Source organism: Ammospiza caudacuta, chromosome 15, assembly GCF_027887145.1.
Source record: "Ammospiza caudacuta isolate bAmmCau1 chromosome 15, bAmmCau1.pri, whole genome shotgun sequence".
In the NCBI taxonomy this organism is placed as follows: Eukaryota; Metazoa; Chordata; class Aves; order Passeriformes; family Passerellidae; genus Ammospiza; species Ammospiza caudacuta.
In genome coordinates, this window is record NC_080607.1 from 13,731,055 (window position 1) to 13,751,290 (window position 20,236).

General features: G+C 50.4%; 1 protein-coding gene across 7 annotated transcripts in view; it reads left to right on the forward strand.

Annotated features, from left to right (window-relative positions):
- The first annotated feature begins 4,410 nt into the window (after positions 1–4,410).
- KCNQ2 (potassium voltage-gated channel subfamily Q member 2) overlaps positions 4,411–20,236 on the forward strand; it is a 64,251-nt gene continuing 48,425 nt past the window's right edge. For all 7 annotated transcript variants that reach the window (XM_058814595.1, XM_058814597.1, XM_058814596.1 and 4 more), the window contains exon 1: positions 4,411–4,706. In XM_058814595.1, coding sequence (XP_058670578.1) covers positions 4,411–4,706 — 296 coding nt within the window. The remainder of the gene's footprint in view (positions 4,707–20,236) is intronic.

Here is a 20,236-nt window from a genome sequence, read left to right on the forward strand (position 1 = left end):
GGTGACAGGGAATTGGGCTGGGCGCTGATCCCTCTGTGACTTTCAGCTTCGTGGGCGCTCCAAGAGTAACACAATTTATTAATTCAAGAGAATTTTCTTTAATTTTGGGTGTTTTTCCACTTGTTTCTCCTTCCACATGCCTAGCCAAGCAGCTGTTCTTTCCAGAAACCAGTTTTCCTTAAAGTCAGGCCTCCACGGCACAAATTAATATTTAGACCTCAGCAATTTTAATCACCCTTAGAAAGGAGGAACATAAATTTCTAGTTAAGAATGGAGCATGTGTATCTCCCAAGTCAATTCAGCATAACTTGGAGAGATTTCTGTTCATACAGTCAGACGCTTCCAGCTGCAGCTCAAGCTGATCTCATACAGCAGGATTTGTCCTGACTTTTTTCTGGAGCAGCCTCCAATAAGGTCGGTGCTGTCTAAGAACAGGGCAGGAAGATGGATGGTGGCACAGAAATTTTGCATCCAATAAATATGTAATATAAAATAAGCGGCTCTGTCAGCAGCAGGATGAAGGGAGCCTGGTTTCTTCTTATCAGCATGTTGCTTGCAAATTCTGATTGATCTAAAGATTTTTAGTGGTTGGGAGGCGTGGCCTCCTCATGGGCACCTTTTCCTGTGCCTGGTAAAGAGGAGAATTCACTTTAAAATCACCTTTGAAGGGGGAGAAGGAACCATTGGGGAGCCTCTGTCTATCAGGGCTTCTAGTTTTGATGAAAATGGATAGAAACTTAATTAGCATTGAAACAGATGACTGTCAGATTTGATCAGGACTGGAAAACCATCTGGTGCACCTTCGTTTCAGGTGATTAAAAACAAAAGTTTAAAAAAATCAGTGCTGATGCTGTGGTTGTGACTGAGTGCCAAAAGCAATCTTTGATCTCTGCCAGTTTGAACCCTCTTGCTCTCAAGGTTTTGCACCAGTGCCCTCGCCACCCTGCACATCCTCTGCAGCTGTACCACATCTCTTCATCCCAAACGTGGAAGCTTTGTCTGAGCATTGTCTTTTATCCCAGCCAGAAATGTCCCACTCGCCTTTCTCCTTTGGAAATACATAGATTTCTCCATTTGTGCGCATGAATTATCTTTCCTACAGCTTTCTTCCCCTGAAGGCTCCACCTTATGTTGGGGAAGCAACTCCTTCCAGGTCAAGTTCCTTGTATGAACCAACCTCTCTTGGGTCAGGGCTGCTGGTTTCAAAGCCAAAACTGATTTGGCATGTTGGGAAGAGTCAGGCAGGGAAGAGACATGAATAATCAATGGGCAGGGGCTCTTGAGGGCTGTTTTCTCCTCAGAGAAGAGGATGAGGGTGGTGGGAGGTGAGGGGGAGCTGAAGCAGAGTGAGATGGGTGGACAAGGGGTGCAGAGAGAGCGAGCTGTTCATGTATTTCCCTTGGCAGGTTGGTGTTGCTGGGATGTTGCAGCATCCTGTACAAGGGGAGGTAAAGCCATCTGCTTTAGGGTTTGAAAATAGCTCTGGGAGAGAGCTGTGAGTGACAAAACCCAGGCTATGGGTAGCACAGTTCACACAAGCCACCAGCTGGGTGGGGATGGAGAAAGGGCTCTCGTTCAGTGTTTCAAGCAGAAATTTATCCCTGGAGTCATTCTAGATATTTCACACCAGTCATTTCTTACTACATCTCAAAAATCACCAGGGGACGGAGCATGGACTTTCTGTATCTTAACATGGATTGATGGATTTCATCCTACCTTCAGGGTCTAAGCTATCTGCCATGGTGTTTGTGTTTTAAAGCCATCACCAGTGTTGAAAGCAAAGGACTGACTCAGTAATTCTGTTTGTTTGTGGAGACATAATGTCCTTGGATCAGATAAAAGCACCTTCCCACTGCTGCTTTTATATACCTCATTAATTCCCAGTGTTAATGGCTGTGTCTTGTCTTGTGCCACCCAGCACAAGTGACACACAAGTGACTTCATCTCCAAAATTACCTGCTGCAGGCTCTGTGCAGGACATCACAGCTCGGTGCTTGTAACCAGTTGCTGCTCCTCAGGGCTGAAACTGGCCGGGCACTGGACACTGGATCAAGGGACAGCTGCTGTGAGTGACACGTGGAGGTGGAAAGGGTGAAGCCATGTGCTTCTGAGCACTCAACTGCATCTGGTGGTGCCAATCCATAAAAAATGAGTTACAGATGCCCTAAGAGTCCATGGTAAAAAGAGAAAAGGGATGAGGCTAGAAGAGGTCTTCACCCTCAATTTCAGGCCTTTTCCACTGCACCCTGTTCACAAAAAGAGGCAATCCTTGATGCACTTGCTCTCAAGGTCTTGTTTGTCTTTGAGGTTTTGCCTCCCTTCTGAGTGAAGCAACAATCCCTGACAGTCCCTGCAACCACACTGTGCCTTTCCTCAGCCCATGACTTGGAAAGGGTGAGATCCCACCCCTTGCCTTTCCCACTCCCCATTTCTGGTGGTCTCAGAAATGCAGGGCACCCAGAGCTGTGCTGCAGTATGGCACTGAGAATGACCAACTAATTAGGCAAAGAGGAGTGTGTTGAATTTAGATTCTTCTTTAGGGCTCACAGACTATTTGTAATCTTGAATTTGTTAATTGAAAATTGCTTCCTTTGTTTGTTGTTGGCCTTTTTGTGGAGGGGGATATTTCCTGCTTTGGGACTGCGTCACTGAATCTATAATAATGCACTTTGTACATTAGTGCCAGGCACATTTGTAATTGGCCACCCTATTAAAGAACACTAATGATCTTACAAGTGTTCACAAATAATGAATAGAATGGCCCCTCATTGAATTGAGCAATTTATTCACCGACATACTTGCAGATCTGGTTTTCCAGTATTTAACCCAGCTTTAGTTTTCTGCCTGCCTTGCAGAGATGGATTCTCTTTCAGCCATGTGTTGGAGAGAATATGGGTCACAGGAAACGTTCTGTTCATAAAAAATGTAGGGCTGCTCCACACTCACTCTTCTCTCAACGTGCATGACAGGGTTTGGGGAGTGAGAGGCAGCAGCTTTAATCTCAGGGCTCCTCTTATCCATTAGCTCTCACTGGGATCCTCCTGAGAAATTAGGAGAGGACCAAAAAGCCAGGACTTGAGAAGAGCACTCTGAAAGGTTATGTTGATTTTCTCCTTTAAATATGAATTTCAGGGAAAGCTGGCAACAATACAGAGTGGTAAGATTGGTTTTCCAGCAAAACCCAGCCCTGGGTGGCTCCTGCAGGCATAGAATTCAGGGCCACCATTTTGCTGCTTCTCTACTAACATTGTGTTGAGGCATTTGTGATGAAAGGCGCAGCTTACCTGAGCTTGCTATTTAATTTACAAACAAAAAGTTTTGTCCTGAAGCCTTGTTTTACATACAAAGAACACTCAGAGGTGTGCTGTTCACAGATCACCTATGAATTTTTTGGTTGTAAGGGATAGAAATGTCACTGGGAAGGAGATGATGATGTTGGGCTTGATTTTATTTGGTTGCAGGTCTTCCCATTGCACTTCAAAGAACCCTTTCCATGGAGGATAATTATGTGGGGCAGGCACCTCTGTCCTGTTTTCTGCAGTCTGCCTGTCTTCTCCTGAGTCCAGTGAAGGTGTGTCAGCAGGAAATATTCCCTGGTGCAGAATCCACCAACGGTGTAAGGGGGGAAAATGCTGCTGCTGGACTATAAATAGTGGGGTATTAAAGAGCTGGTTTGTGTCAGCACATCTGGAGATGGACCTTCTGAACAGCTTGGTGACCATGTCATGGTGCAGTTTCAGCATGGAAGCTGAATTTGGTCTTCCGAGAGGATAGGTTGGGAGGAGGTTGGGAAGCGTGGAGAAGGGAATGACTTTGCACAGTGGGATTTGTGGAGGGGTTGAGCAGGTCTGCTGCTGAGTGGCCTCATGGAGATGGGGTCCCCCTATGACACTGGCAGTGTCTGCAACCTCTGCCAGTAGGAACACAGATGTCATCCCATCACAGGGCACTGCCCAGCCCTACCCGGGGGCAGGAGGAGCCCCCTCCATGGGGGTTTTGAGGGGGTGCCAGAGCCTGGTTTGGGGAGCTGCACTGTGGGCAGCAGGAACATGTTGTATCTTGATTTGAAGGTGGGATGTCCCCCCTGCATTAGAGGGGACCTACATTTAGGGGAACAGTACCAAACACTGCTTTTCTTGGTCGGAGCGGCTTTTTTTAAATTTCGAGGGGGTGAGGAACGCCAAGCCCGGATTTTTAGGAGTGTGTGTGTGGGGGGGGGGGGGAGGGGGGGTGCGGGCGGCTGCTGCCGGCGGGGGATGCCAAGGGTTAAGGGGGCGGGCGGCGGCGGGGCGGCGCTGGCGGAGCCGATTGCAGCGGCTCCTGCGGCTTCGGCTGCGCCGGGCGCGGAGCAGCGGCGGGGAGCGCGGGCGGAGCCCCCGCCGGAGCCCCCCGCCGCCCCCCGCCGCCACCATGGTGCAGAAATCCCGCAACGGAGGCGTCTACCCGGGGCCCGCCGCCGAGAAGAAGCTCAAGGTGGGCTTCGTGGGGCTGGACCCGGGCGCCCCGGACTCCAGCCGGGACGGAGCGCTGCTCATCGCCGGCTCCGAGAGCTCCAAGCGGGGCAGCATCCTCAGCAAGCCGCGCTCCGGGGTCTCGGGCAGCGGGAAGCCCCCCAAAAGGAATGCTTTTTACCGCAAGCTGCAGAATTTCCTCTACAATGTGCTGGAGAGACCGCGGGGATGGGCTTTCATTTACCACGCATACGTGTGAGTAAAAGGGTGGGGGGCAAAGCTGATGGCAGAGACCCCTCCCTGGGTCGAGGTGCCCTCCTGCATCCCCTGAGCCCCCGAATGCGCCGGAGAGCGGGGATGCTCCAGCTGCAGAGCGGGTGCGGGAAGGGATGCCGGGTGCCAGGGCTGGCTGGGGAGCCCCGGGGGATGCTGCGGGGGGCGGAGGCTGAGCCGCTCCCCCTCATCCTCCCCGAGATCAGCCGGGCCGGCCGGACCGCCGCTGCATCCCGCATCCCGCATCCCTCGCCCCAGCCCAGGCGGTGCCCGGGATCGGGGCGGCGATGGCCATCCGGGGAAGGAGCTGTCCCTGCAGAGCTGGGGGGAGGCTCCCAGGAGAGTCACCGAGCCCCTGTCTCCCCCTGCCCGCTGCCGCTTGCGGGGGAAGGGGCTGCTCATGCGGTCGGTGCAGCGGGAGTGATGGGTAGCGACTGTTCCTCCGTCTTGCTTGAAATCACCATAGCAATGCTGTGAGCAGAGGAACAAAAAGCTCCGCTCAGGCACCGTCTCTCCTCCCCCCCACCCCCCCAGCATCCTTCCCTCCCCGGCCCCATCTTTGCCTGCTGGGTGGCTGCAGGTAAAGGTTTGGGGCCGGGGTTGGTTCTGGGGCTCTGCTCAGGCTTCTGGAGGTATTTCTTGTCCCCGGTGGGAAGCGTCTGAATGGGAGATGTGTCTAGAAAGAAATGCTAATCAGTGTCTGGGGCTCGCAGCCTGTACGGCCGAGCGGTAAACAAAGGAGCATCCCTGGGTGCTCATCCCCTCCCCGGGTTTTGGGCAGGAATGGCCCCGCTGACCCGCGTTTGGCAGCAGGATTCCCCGAATCCCTGAAGCATTGCTGCATAGGAGTGCAGATGACTTCCCGTTGTTCCCAGGCTCGCCAAGGGAGGGTCAAGATAAATCTCGGTGTTACTGCAACTCCCTTCCCTCTGGGACTTTCCACAGTCCCACCGGGCTCTTCTGCAGGCCTGGGCTCGGGCTGAGCTGCTCCAACCCTTGGTGCCAATGCTTTTTTTGTTTTGTTTTTGTGCTTTTCCTCATGGCCAGGGCCTCTGTCAGCCACGGCAAAAGGATTTTTGGGGCCTTTTCGGTTTTTTTTCCTCCCCCTCCATCCTTTTGCTGTTGTGCTGCTGTAAGATAAGGAGTTGGGATGTGCTTTCTGCTCCTCAGCCATTTTGTACATTGAGGCCTTCCTTGGAGGTGTTGGTGGGACCATGGGAGAGGGGAGATCCTTGCTGGGTGCAAGGGGGAGGTTTGCTGAGCACTGCAGCGAGCTGGGGTCCTTGGGGAAGCTCATTTCCCCTGGGAAACGGGAGAGGAGAAGAGAGAGCATCTGTGGAGCTCAGCTGCAGCTACGAGGAGGAGTGTGAAGTCCAGCACTGGGCATCCTGAGCACCTTTCATGCTCCCATCCATGCTCTGGAGTTGTGGGTGGTTTGTGTCACAAAATCTTCCAGAACGGTGTGGAGGGGCCAAGTGTCCATGCTGGGAGCTGGGTTATTGTGTGTGCACTGAGGGTGGGGATGCAGTTTGCAGTGTGCTGTTAAATACAGCTGAGACCCCAGCTGGGGACACTGGGGTGACAGTGACAAAGATGGAAGGGGCTGAACGCCAAATGACAAACAGCAGGGGTAGCTCTGGCTGTGAGGGCTTTACAAACATCTTGGGCTTCTTCAGCTGCTCTGTCTTAACTTCTGACCTGTTTGGCTCTCTGCATTTGCTTGGGCAGCCAGGGGTGCTCCCGGGGCCACCCCAAACTGTCCTGCTCCCAGTGCCCCTTGGCTCTCACCCCGGAGCTGCCTCCCCCCAGCCCGAGCAGCTGCGTTTGTTCTGGGCTTGTGACTCCACTTGTATCTGCTGTGGCACCACGGGGAGCCTGTAAAACCAGCTCTGCCCCCTCCCCTCACGCACCTGCTGGGAAATGGAGGCTGAATTCTGGGCTGAGGTGGTAATCGCACCAATGTCTGTGAAGAGTTGGTGATCTCATAATTTTTTTACAGTGTATTGGGAAGTTCTATGGCCTGCAGTTTTCTGTACTATACCCAGGACAGGTTTAGCCTTGGCAGGTTGCAGTTACAGCTTTGGAAGAGCTGAAGGATATGGGAACCTTCACACAAAGCTGCCAGGATAAGCTCATGGCTCAGTTTTCCCCCCTTGCTGCCCAGGTGAGCCTGGCATGGCCTGTGCCAGCTCTGGGGCTGTTGGAATGGGTTCTGTAACTGGAAGTCAGTAATGCAGACAGACAGGACAGATAAAAAGCTTGTTCAAAGGTGTGGGAGGATGACCAGCCTGCCTCAAGGTCACAAAGTTTGTATGGAAGGGCTGGAGCCATTCCCATGTCCCAAAGGCCAGTGCAGTGCCCTGTGTGTGCTATTTGGGTTCTTCTGTCTCCTCATGCCCCAAACCTCATTTTGTGCCAAATCCTTGGGCACAAAAGCACCTTTAGCCCTCATCCTGCAGGAATGGGAGTCCTGAAGAAGGCTGTGCATGAGGGTGCCCTGTCCTGCCACTGTCCTGGCTCCAGCCAGCCCTCTCCATTGCCAGCACCCCTATTTCCCTGCTCTGCTGCTCACAGGGGCTTCCTGGCATGCAGATTTATTTCCCGTGTGAGTGAGTTTGTGATGCTGCAAGACTGGGTTTTATCTCACAGATGCTTGCAGACCCAGCTGCCTTTGCAGGCACGGAGCTGCTCCAGGGCTGCTCGGGCAGCTCCCTGCACCCAAAGCCAAGACAAAACTATTAGGGCTCTGCCAGCACGGAGATGTTTTAATAAATATGAGAGGTGCCTCTGGGTAATACCTCTGCTAAATTCCTGCCTGCAGAGGCCCAGGCTGGTTCTGATGCTCTGCCTTGAGAAGCCTGTGCAGGTTGCATTTATTTCCAGTGCTGCATCCTAGATCCAATCCATCTGATTTCATTCCCCACCTCTTCCTGCTGTCGATCATTCCCTTTCTCACCATTTCATGCATAAGAAATCAGGGAAATTCAAACCAGGGAATCTCTCACTCCCCCAGCCCTGGTCTCATCTCAGATGTTGCCTCTCCAAAAGCAGAGCTGTTACCTCTGTGAGCAAAAGCAGGGTTTTATATTTCTGTGTTATGATTCATTTTTGTACTTAATAGCTCTTCCTACATTGACACAACTGGGTGACCTGCTCTTGGGAGCTGTGGGTATGACATATATGATATATAATGTATATTTTGGATAACCCCATGGACAACTGAGCATTGGGGGTCCCATTTTTGAGTGTAGATAGAGGTGCTGTCTGGCTCACAGCAGTCTGAGCCTGCTTTATTTCTCACCTTCTCCCAATATTTCTGTCAATACCTTTCTTTTCTATTTTCCCCCACCTTTTTTTTTCCTTTCCTTTTTTTTTTTTTTTTTTTTTTGTTGTGACGGATTCTTTACATTGCAGCATATGGCTTCATTCTGTTCAAGGCTGAACTGAAACTTGAAAAGTTGAGCTGTATCTAAATAGCAGGTCAGGCTTTTTGAGGGGTGCAACAGCACTTAGACCTCAATTTAGTTCTCTGTGCAGGTGGGCATTTGGCTCCTAAAAGTTTTCCATTTTATTACTCTGAATAATTTTTTTTCCTTCTAGTCCTTTTGACTTGCTTTCTGTCACTTGTCATGTGCACAGAAAGGGCTGTAATACTTGAATGTGATTTTTTTGTCCCTACCTTCCATCTTATTTCAGGAGGCATCACTGTTCTGTGCCAGCCTAAGCAGGGTGCTCACCCTGGGCACCCCCCTGGTCTGAGGTGTTTGGGGACACATTTGCTGATCCCTGGGTGAGCTGCTCAGCTTTGGTCCCTGAGCTGAATGGGGGGGCTGCATTTGGAACAGTGGCAAGGAAACAGCCTGGATTCAGGCACTTTTAAAGCTGTGTGCACAGGAACCAACATAATTCTTGCATTTCCTACTTAGAATTTACAACCCTGATGCATCTCTTTAACTGTGTTAAAAATAGTTTGGGTGCATTTTTCGTCTTCATACTGTGCACCATACATTTAGTTAATTAAGCAAGTGCATGGACTTAAATTATAATAAGGAGGAACATTTCCTCCCTGTCTAATTCCATTCAAATTTCCTTGTGCCATCCCCATCCCATTTGTTCTTCCCTTTTCACCCAGGCAAGCTGCCCCTCTCTCCAGTGCCCTGCATGCTGGCATGGCCATGGCTGGCTCAGGGGGAGCACAGAGGGTGGGTGAGGAGTTTCCCTGGAGTTCCAGGGTTTCTCTTTGCAGATGTGGCCTCTTTTGTGACTCCTTTCACTCCTCGGAACTGATAGTTATTTCACATAGATCCATTCCCAGATAATCTGTTAACCCAGAATTCAGGGTGAATGTGGTATGGCAGTGTCAATTGTCCATCCCCAAACCCTGAGGAGTTCATGGCGAGCCCTCGCCCCCAGACAGGGTGTCACAGACATCTTTTTATGAACATCCCTTCCTTATGGTTTTTCCTCCTGAGAAGCTGAGAGGCCTCAGAAACAAATGTAAACATTGATTATCTGCTGCTGTGGAATGCAATAAGTGCATCTGTAATTAGTCTCATGTGCTTGTTTGTAATTAATGGCCAATCACAGTCAGCTGGCTCAGAGAGTCTGGGACAGCTGCCTTTGTTATCACTCTCTTTCTATTCTTAGCTTAGCTAGCCTTCTGAGATGAAACCTTTTCTTCTATTCTTTTAGTATAGTTTTAATGTAATATATATCATAAAATAATAAATCAAGTCTTCTGAAACATGGAGTCAGATCCTCATCTCTTCCCTCAACCTAAGACCGCTGTGAACACCCTCACACAGGGTGGTTGTGGGCAGATAAGATGCCACCCAACCCAGCCCATCCATCAGTGATGTGCAGGGACCTCTCTTGGGTTTCCCTGCCCACTCCAGGCTGAGGGGGATGAAGGGGCCAGGACAGATCTCCCACAGGTTAATAAACCTGCTGGGCTCTGCCCTCCGGGGCTTCTGCCCTGAGCTCTGGGGTCCTGCCCACCCCAGGGACCCGGGCACCTTCCTGCTGGGACGCCTCACGAGCTCCTCTCCAGCTGCTTAGTCAGAGCTTGGTGGGAGCAGCCTGATTGCAGTTGCTTTAATGTGTCACGTTCCAGCCATCATATTCACCCCACACTGACATTAAGGAAATGAAAAACAAGCTGATCCCCTGGGTGACCTCCTTTTTTTGTGCTGCAACACACCTCAGATGAGTCTTGCTGTGGTTTGATGTATTAAAGGAGGAATCACCCAAAATGCAAGCTCCAAATTCTTTACTAAAGGGAAGATGGGCACAGCTCAAAGAGATATAGTTACAAAAATCAGGTTTGTTGATTTTTTGGTTGCATTGCAGCACAAGGAAGGGGTGGCAGGGTGAGACACTGTGCCCAGGGTGAGCAGAGCACAGGGTTTGCCAGGCATCAGTGCTGCTCACAAGGATATAAAGCATGTAAATTTAGTGTTCAGCTTCTGAGAGTTAAGTAGCAAACACTTAGCCCTGCATAACCCTTTTTAAGGTAGCCCAAATGCTCACTGGTTTCTGAGTTCCTGAGGAACAGATTGTTCTTTAAATTGTGGTGACAGGGAGCTGTGCCAGTCCTTTTTCCTGCCATGTAATCTCCTGTGGAACAGATATGGTAGAGCTGAGGAAGGTGGGGAGTGGTTCCTACAAGGATTAATGTCCCTGTTGGTGTGATGTCCCTGCACATCAAAGAGAGGAGTCTCTAGCACTGGGACACACATTTCTTTAGAATAATGCAATAATTTTTCATCCCTGATGGTCCAAAAGGAACTACATTGCAAAACCGGATTGTTGTGGTGGCCTGGACAGAGTTTCATTAATGTATTTAGAGTGCATTTAGAGTGTATTTAGATGTACTTGACTAGTGAGCACATGATGGCACAACCAGATGGTGCAGAAGGACAGGGGGTGCAGGATTCTCCACACCACACATTTAAATGCTCCTAATCAGGCTGCAAGACAAAAAGATTTGGGCTCTTCTGGCAGCCACCTGTGATGAAAGATGACTCCCCCAGGACTTCAGGAGTAGATATTTCAATGTAAAATGTTTTGCACTGAGACCATCACTGTGTGGTGAGCAGGCTGTGTGAGCTTGCTCAGCTCGCTGAAGCTTTGGTGACCTGGGCTCCTCATGTGGCTCCTGTGGCCTTCTCCTGGCAAAGCTGCAACCTCAGCCTCCTGTGACACTGACAGCAGAGGTGTCTTGGGGGCGTCCTGTGCATTCATTGTGAGGCACTGAAATAATTACTAGTGCTGTTGTGTGGGGAGTGTCACACCAAGCACTGGCTGGGGTGGCAGGAGCTGCCTCCTTACAGCCTCGGGGCTTCTTGGCTCTACAGCTGCCAATCAATGAGGGAAAGCAGAGAGCTCCTGCAGAACTCTCTGGTCTCTCTTTGGCATCACTCCAGCCTTTTAATGTGCTTTTTAGATGTGCGGAAAAGTTTTGGTGTTGGTAAGCATCCATAAGGTGATTTTTTTTGGAGTGGATCGGATGTCAAAGAGCTGCCTTTTCCAAGAGAGGAAGCGAGAAAACCTCTGGAATCTTCTCACCTCTCTCTCTTGCTGATGTAGGGAGGTGATTTAGAGCCACATCAGAGTCAGTGGGGTTGCTGGGGGACTGAGTAGTCACTTGATTTCTCTTGGGATCTATAATGTCCAGATGTTTAAGATGCAGTGAGCTTTCATTGTGAATTTGGTGATGCTCAGATGTGTCCTGGATTCTGCATGGAAATCCCACAGCAGCCCCAGTGCAGGGTTAGGTGGGCAGGTTTGCCTTCTGCAGGTGCCCATTTCCCTCTGTTGGTGGCACAGGGAGCCTAACTCACCTTGCAGACCTTAGTGAGAGCTGGGTGGCACCAGTGCAGGCCAGGAAGAGAGATTTTGCATGATTTTAAACTGAAAAATAGGAGTGAGAGTAGGCATCTCCCACCTCCTGCTGCAGCCTGTGGGAACTGGAGTGCTCAAAGGCAGAGCTGCACTGTGGACACCCCAGCCAGGTAAGGTGAAAGGGAGAGATGAGGCTGATCCACATTGAGATGGAATGACCTGGTTCTGAGATCTTTGAGAAGTGGTTTTGAGAAAGGAATCTGTGTAGCAAGCCCTGAGCAGCTCTTGTGATCTGCAAGCAAGACTGGGAAAAATCAGAAGCCACCAAGCCTAAGTGCCCAGTTGCCATCTCCATTCAGAAATCCTCCTTTTCTTACTGCCACCCCTAGGAGGGTGGGACAGGGAAAAGAAACAAGAGGACAGGCAAAAGCAGAAGGAAGTTCTGAGTTAGGAGGCGACTGCTCTCTGTCTGCACGTCCTGGCAGCTCCATCATGGCTGGTGCTTGGTCTCTTCAGGACAGATTTTGCCTTGCGGAGGGTCTTTCCCAAGCATTCACAAATTCCTCATTTGTAAACAAACGCTGATCTGCCTGGCAGTTCTGCTCTCTCGTTTAGAGCTCTGCCAGCCCTGGGGAGGTGACAGTGTGGGAGCAAATTAGGGCTGGGGTGGCAGCAGAGCTGCTGTCACGCACTGCAAGGGATGAGCACAGCAGGGCAGGCACTCCTGACAGGGCTTCCACAGCCAGCCTGTCACTCCCCATGAAGTTATCATGATGCCCAGGAAAAAAATATAAAAATAAGCTATCAGGAGTCCTGGCTCAAGGGTGACTGGTGGACACCTTGTGTGTCTCCTGTGTGAGGGCAGTAGGTTGTGTCTGGGTACCTGCTGTGCCTGTTTCTTGAAGGTTTGGTGTGGTGGAAAAAACTAATATGGGGTGCAAGGAAAAAGTAAAAAAATCAGTCAAGGAATAATTAAATTGAATAGAAAGGGAAAAAATATTATTCTGTTAGTGTTACAGCAGTGTGTAAGCACCCCTAAGGGGAGGAGAATTCTACTAGCATCTGTTCTGCCTATCAAGTCAAAAAGAGCCAATCCCTGCTGGAAGACTTGGTGTACTGAGCATCCAAGACGCAGAAAAGGCATAAACCAGTTGTTGGGGCAGTGCTGGTAAGTGTTATCTTTGCTCCACTTTGCTTTTTAACAGCATTTCCTGTCACCTGATTTGCTTTTGGATTGGTGGTTTGGTTTCTGTCTGTGCTCCTTGCAAAGGAAGGTGGGGGTGGCTTTGGCCAGCCTGAGAGCCTCAGCAGGGCTGGCACTGGGCTGGGAGGATGGAGGTGGCACCTTCCCAGTGCCATGGGTCACCCTCAGAGGCACAGTTTGCTGTGATCTCACTGTTCATTACAGATGCAGCACGGGGAGGGCTGCGAGTGGCTCTTGTTGACTTTCTCCTGTTGGGGTGTTGTGTGTGGCAGTGGAATGACAGCTCTGGGAGACGTTCTCCTGCATGTTTATGGGCTTGTGCTCAAGTCACAGTCTCAGAGTGGCCATTAATTGGGTTTATGCTTGCTGGGAGGTTCGTTACCTGATCTGAAGAATGTAATAAGGGATAGAAGAGCACTCCATCTTTCACTCAAGAGGAGAGCAAAATAGGTAAATATAAATATCTGTATATTTAGCTGGACAAACAGAGAGTGAGGCTCTGTTTCCTCCTGCCACTTCAAGCCATATGGTGGTTAAGCCTGAGTGCTTCCAGGAAGGGCAGCAAAAAACAAAACCTCTCCCCAATAACAAGGACTACTCAGTGCTCTTGAGGCAGGTGTACTGCAGGAAGAGCTGGGGCTGGTGTGACCATTGCCTCAACGTTGGACACTGTTATTTTTCAGTGGTTATTCATCCTTCCTCTTCCTTTATGCCTGGCAAGGATGGAAATGCCAAGTCTTGCCCAGTTGACCTCTTGCTAGGCCTTCCTCCAAGCTTTCTGGGGTTTATTAGCGATGATTTGTGCTTTAAGGACTGGTGAGATTCCTGAGTCATCCCCTTAGGCAGGGAGCTATTTATTTCAGTGTGTGTGTTACACTCCCTGGGAGTGGGTGTCTCTCTTCCGCTTTTGGATCCTGCCCTGACACTATATAAAGACTCCAGGCTTGAATGAGCAACAAAGCCAACCCTCAAACTGGCTCCATCCTTTGGGAGATCCGTGCTGCTGATCCCATCTCTCCTGGCTGCAGGGGCATGGCTGTTTGGAGCATGGGTAGGAGCTTGCATGGGATGTTTGTCCATCTCAGGGTGTGGAGATGCTGGGACAGCTCCTGGGGACTTGAGTGTGCTGCATGTGCTTGTCCAGGAGCAGCTCTTGCTGTCCATTGGCTCATGGCTGAGGGGGAGGTGGGATTTGTACCATTTTCTTTTTCCCCGGAGGTTTCTCTGCTGGTCCTGCTGGGTTTTTTGATTAGTGGGGTTGTCATTATTTAGCAGAGATGAGGTGTTGAGGGGCTGTGAGTCTCTGTTGGTATCACAGCAGGGACTGGAGGTGCCATGGGCAAACCTGGGTGGGTTCCTCTGAGACATTCCAGTGCAGGGATTTTGTTGTGTCCTTTTCCCCAGGATGGGCCTTTCCAGACACTCCCCATGCCTGCAGGAAGCTGCCCTGCAATGGGTTTGGGGGGGAAGGAGTAGCACCTCTCTGGCACCTGCACAGCAGCCAGCCTGCTCATGGCAGTGCTCATCCAAAAGCTGACTTCACACCCAATTAAGCATCACCCTGAGCCAGAGGGACAAGTCCTCATGTCATTATGTCTTGAACTCAATTGCTGGCACTTCATGAGGGCTGTGTCTCCACAGCCTGAGGGAATGGAGCATTTAATCCGTATCAGCTCTAAAGAAACTTGGTTAATGTGATCTCTGGTTGGGTTCTTGTGGGTAGGGGATGCACATCTCTGGCATGGTCTTTTTCTTAGTTATGGCAATTCCTGTAAGGAAGGGAAAAATCTTAGACAGAAGGAGAATTTCCTGAGCTCTTTCTCTGTAATTTACCAGAATTTTGTATTGAATTTTTCTTCTTCACCTCTTCTTCTTTTAGCATTGTGATGTTTTTAATACTATTCTTAATTAGCAGCTTCTTGCTTATTGTGCTGGCTAATGAGGGATAGGAAGAATTTCTGCACTGACCTTTTGTAGCTGATGATGTTTTTCTTTTCTGCAACAGAAAACAGATGTAATTTAAAACTTTCTCTGAGCTGCCCCTCCAGACCCAGAGGCTGCACCCTCCCTTCCTGATGCTGTTGTGGGTGGTGGGAGCGCCTCAAGCCATATTAAATGACACAGAGAGAGCTGCTGAGGCTTGGTGTGAGGATCAGCAGATTAATGGGATAAATAGAATCATAGAATTGCATTAGATGGGATCTTAAATCTCATCTCTTTCCACCCCTGCCATCTCATCCCACACCTTCCACTATCCCAGGCTGCTCCAAGCCCCATGCAGCCTGGCCTTGACTCTTCCAGGGATGGGGCAGCCACAGCTTCTGTGGGCACCCTGTGCCAGGCCCTCAGCACCCTCATAAGGAAGAATTTCTTTCTAATATCTAACCTAATCCTGTCCTTTGTTAGTTTAGATAATACCATGTAGGTATGAAACTTGGTTTTAAATTGGCAGTGATTTTAAACAGTCTAAGTATTGAGAGAATGATTTGGGGTTGTAAGTATAGGAAAAGGTAATGGAAGTGTCTGAATGAGACAAATGAATGGGACTCTAAAGTTGTTTCTCTCCTACTGTTTTTAGCAGGTGTTGGGGATGTAAACATCTACAAGAATGTGGGGCATATCCCAACCTTGGGTCTCCACCCAAGATTTAGAATAGCCAAACCTAGGAGACCTACTAATAATTCAGGGCTTGGTTTTGCCTGGATTTGGCCCATCCATATGCAAGAACTTGGGTACCTGTGGAGTATCTCCATCAAACCTGCCATTTTTGGTTCCCCTCTTTGCAGACAGCCTTTTGTGGGTATGTGTTTGGCAGAGAGCACCTGCCCAAAGCCCAGCCTGCTGTAGGTAAACAGGCTGGACCTCCAAGAGGAGTTCAGTCCTCTCTGGCCTTGCTCTTCCCCCGTTGGGAGGTGGAAATCACAGAGAAATTCATGAAGGTAATGAATTGCCTCCCCATCTGTTTCTGGGGAAGGCCCTGCAGCCACATCCCTGTGGGATGTGTTGGGAAGAGTGGCTGGAGTCAAGCCTGACCCTGTGATGGCTGCAGTGGGATGTACATCCCTTCTGGACGAGCCCAGGGCTGCAGCATCAAGCACAGGCCTTGCTCACTTATTTTCCATTTGCTAAAAGACAGCTGAAATTAAATTAAGATTAATTAAACTTTTTTTCTTTCCCCCTCCTTCCTGCTTCCTCTTGCTCTTTGCTGTTTCTAGGGAAGACTGAAAATAGGTGCTGGAGAGGAAGCTGAGCTCTGAGCATCCTTTCAGGAGTGCAGCATATGGCCCCCATGGGACTGCAGGGAAAGGCCCTCTCATTATGGGGAAGGTCCTGCGAGGCTGGGTTACACAACCAGCGTGGAGCTGCTGCTTTAGCAGCAGGCTGAGGATGCTGTGACTCCAAATGCTGTGACTTCCACGGGGCCAGGTTATAAATTGTGCTGTTCCCACATCCCCATCAGCTCCTCCTGCAGCTGACGGTGGCCCTGGCAAACCAGCCTGGCCGTGTTAGACCCAGGGCTGTAGCTCTGGCTTAGAGGGGGCAAGGAGAAGGTGCAGATGCAGAGCAGGAGGCCCAGAGCCAGCTGCAGCTGCTGAGCTCAGTGCTGCTTTCCTGTGGCTCCTGGAGCCTGCAGTCCTGGCTGCAGATTGCTGTAATTCCCAAGGTCAGACCATGCTCGCTGCCTGGAAGGGATGGGTGGTACCTGCAGCTCTGCAGGAGATGGTTTGAGCAGCACAAACCCAGCTGTGGTCCTGCTGTTGGTCATTCCCTTGCCACACATCTGGGCACATCTGTGTGTGCCTGCACCAGGCACCTGCAGCATCCCCGAGCGGAGCTGCTGGATGTGACCCAGGTGGGAGATTCCCTGCTTTTCCAGAGAATGGGCTGTGAAAGCTGACTGGGGAGTAAGCTGGGAATTGGATGTGGGATCTCACTGCTGCCAGGCTGGCTCTGATTTCCTCTGGAGCCCAGGGGAGCAGCAGCATCTCCTCTCCTGTTCCCAGGCTGGGCTGCAGCAGCTCTCCAGGCAGCAGCAGCACCACAGCGATGCCGCAGGGCTGGGGGAGCTGCTGGGGGACTTGGATGATCATTCCTGAGAAAAGGGGGTTAAAAGCAGGTTTTTTGCAAGCCTTTGCCTGCCATTTTAAACGGGAAGGATGTTTCCCTGGCAACGAGATGGATGCTTCCCAGCAGAGCATATGGCTTCCATCGACTTTGATTTACCAGCGTGTTGAAATGGCAGCTAGATAATCTCTCTTCAGCTTTTCTCTGTCCATGCCATGTGTCCCTTGTCCTTAGGAGTTTTTAAAGGCTCCAGCCCCTGCAGTGCTGCCCCTGCTCCTGTCCCAGGGCTGGGGCTGCTGGGGTGCCAGGGCTGGGTCTGGGGACCTTTGCAAAGAGGGACCTGCACAGAAAGACCTGAGCATCACCCAGAGCAAGGAGCTGGAGGGTGGTAAGGAAAATTCCTTGCCTTTGCTGCTTTTCTCCAGCCAAGCAGCTCCTCCTCCTCAGAGATTATAATCCACAGAGCTCTCTTCCTATTCTCCTCCCTGCTTTAAATCATTTTTAGATGCTTTCCACCTTTCACCACACAATCATCTGCCTCCTGCAGCTTGCTATTTATTGTTGTGTTTACTGGCACAGGGAAATAAGGAGAGGGAGCAAACCTGTCATTTGCTGTGCGGGGGAACATGGGGGAGCTGCTTTCTGGGAGCTCGTGGCTTTCCCAGGCTGGCTGGGGTGTGCCAGCCCCATGGGGCTCCTGTGGCAGCCTCCTTGGAGGGGCAGAAATGGGGGAAGAGGTTCTTACCCTCACTGCTGCCCATCACTGTGGCAAAATTGATGAAAATCGGCCAGCAGGTCCAAATTTTAGGTAGAGACAGGGAGGCAGGCAGACAGGGTGATTGTGTGAGGCTCATCCATTGTCAGGGATGTCAGAAATTTATTTGGTCACCACCTGGTTGGTGCTGTCTGAGCCTGATTCCCATCTGCCCATGTCTGGGTGGTTCATAGCAATGAACAGCAGTGAGGGACAGGTGTGGGGTTTGGGAACTGGCTGGGTAATGTAGCCTTAGCTGAAGGGATTGTGCTGACCTGTGAACTGCTGCAGTGCAGGGACAGCTGGGGGGAAATGCATTCCTCCCCTCTTCCACTGATGGAGGTTTTGGGTGAGGTAATGGCACCTTTTTTGTGAGTATCCAGGTGAGCACAAAAGCCTTCAATGTGCTGGCTCTCAACCCAACCCTGCCTGCAGCAGCCCCCAGAGCTGCTCAGTTCAAACGAGGCTCCCTCATTAACTGAGGTCACCCTGATTTCCTGTGGCAGGGCCATGCCTTCCCTCCCCTTTCTGCAGGTTCAGCTCTCTGGGCAGCCTCTCCCTCTGCAGAAGGTTCTCAGTGTGTGAGCTGTGCTCTCCTGCTCCCAGCCACACCTGGCCACCCACCTGCAGTACCTGGGTTGTACCAGGGAAGAAGTGAGAGGTGACAGAAGTGTTTAATTGTCCTTTGGTGCTGGGGATTCCTGTGTCAGGTGCAGAGAGAGGCTGTGCCCTGGCAGAGCTGGCACGGTCTGTGCCAAGGAGGTGCCCATGTGGGTGGTGGCAGGATGGTGATGTCCTCATGGCTCCCCCATGGGGAGCACAAATCTGCCAACTGCTCAGGGAAACTTTGCTGATGGAGAGGAAAAGGTGGAAAAGGACTTTTAAATTCAGACTTGCAGTTTTGGGAGACTCAAAATAGTTCTGTTAGTGCTGAAGTTGAGCAGGGCTTGACTGGCAGCTGGTGTGATGTTCTCCTCTCCCTGCGGCATAACTGGGATGGATCAGCAATTTTTTAGGGCTAAAGAGCTCTGTCTTCTAAATGCTGATCTCTTCAAAGATCCAAGTTTGTTTTGTGTGCCTTCACCCTGGGCAGTTCCTCTGGGCTGCCTATCTGCATGGCCCAGATGCTTCTCTTGGAAAAAACATCCCCATGCTGACAGGAGCAGCTTCCCAGGCATGGGAACACCAGGGCTGTGCTCTGCCGCCCCTGCTGTGTTGCACCATGATATGCTGGCAATGTGGGGAGGGGATGCAGAGCTCCAAAACCAGCACTGGCCCTTTAGTTCTGTCTGTTGGACCTAGTCCTGCATTCTCTTTGCCAAACTCGGGCATTGCAGGGTTTGGACCCAGCCGAGCTGGAGCCTCTCCTGTGGCAGTGCAGCCCCCTTGGATTTCAAGGATTATTCCTGATTTGTGCTGGAATGGATAAAAGAGAACATCAATCCTGATAATTTTGGCATTCCTGTTATTCCTCAGGTTACATTTTTTTCATCCAGTTTGGGGGTCACAGTCTTTTGGGGACTGAAATCAAAAGGCTGAAATCCAATTCTTTTGCGCCTTGGCTGTGAACGCCTGCTCACTACCTGGGACAAGAGGTAAAATTATACAGGTGTTGAAATTACCAACTCTTAGATTTTATATGGTCAGTTTGCAAATATTTCCATATTTTCCCCAAGACACTGTTAATTAAACAAACAAATGAACAAATGAAATGAGCGGGGCTTTGGTAATTCTTGCATTTTACACTTTGGTGTTATCCATTAGCCTCTGGTTCTCAGAAACCACATCCTTGTCTTCTAATTATCAAGGAATGAAGCTGGGGATGGGCCCTGGGAAGTGACTGGGGCATCTGAGTGCCTTAAAAATTGCCAATATCTCAGCCATTCTCCTTCTCTCTTAGCTGGGACGGAGCCCAAGAGCAGCAGTTCTGGGGTCCTGCTTTTACAGCAGCACAAGCCAAGGGCCTCAGCCATGGGGAAATGGAGGTTTTTAAAGGCAGCACAAGGATTTTGAGCCATTTAATTGCCTTCTGTGGGTCTGGGGCAGTTCAGGTGAGTGCTGAGAGCTGCTGAGCCCCTGTGGCAGCAGCTCCCCAAGGATGCTCTCAGCAAGGAGTTTTGGATTTGAGGTGCTGGAATTCGTGGTGCTGTGGAACCAGTGCAGAGTCAGAGATGGGGAAGGGAACCTGCAGGAGCTCAGGGGGATGGAGCTCATCCTCTGTGGGCAGGAAACCTCAGGCTCCAGCTGAATTGCTGCTTCTGGGACAGACCCTTGAAAAACCAGCTACTATTCCTGTCTGCTGCAGGAACCAGCCCAATTGGAGACTATCTTCCTATCTGCAATTAGACCAGAGCCTATTTTTGTATATCATATTCCCTCGAGGAATGTTTAGATGAGATGCAGCATTACATTTTATAGGGACAGCTTTCTTTTAACCCAGTTCTAGAGCTCACCTCAGATCGAGTGACTTGCCCAGGTCAGTCAGAGGAGTTTGACCTCAGCAAGAAAAATTTTAATTCCTGCATGCTCCGACCATGCAGCATTTCCTTGGCTTCTGAGATTTATTTTCCTTGAGGTGTTGTGGAAAAACAAGGCTTAAGAAACAGAAATATCTTGATCTTCAAATAAAGGTTGGATCAGGAAGGT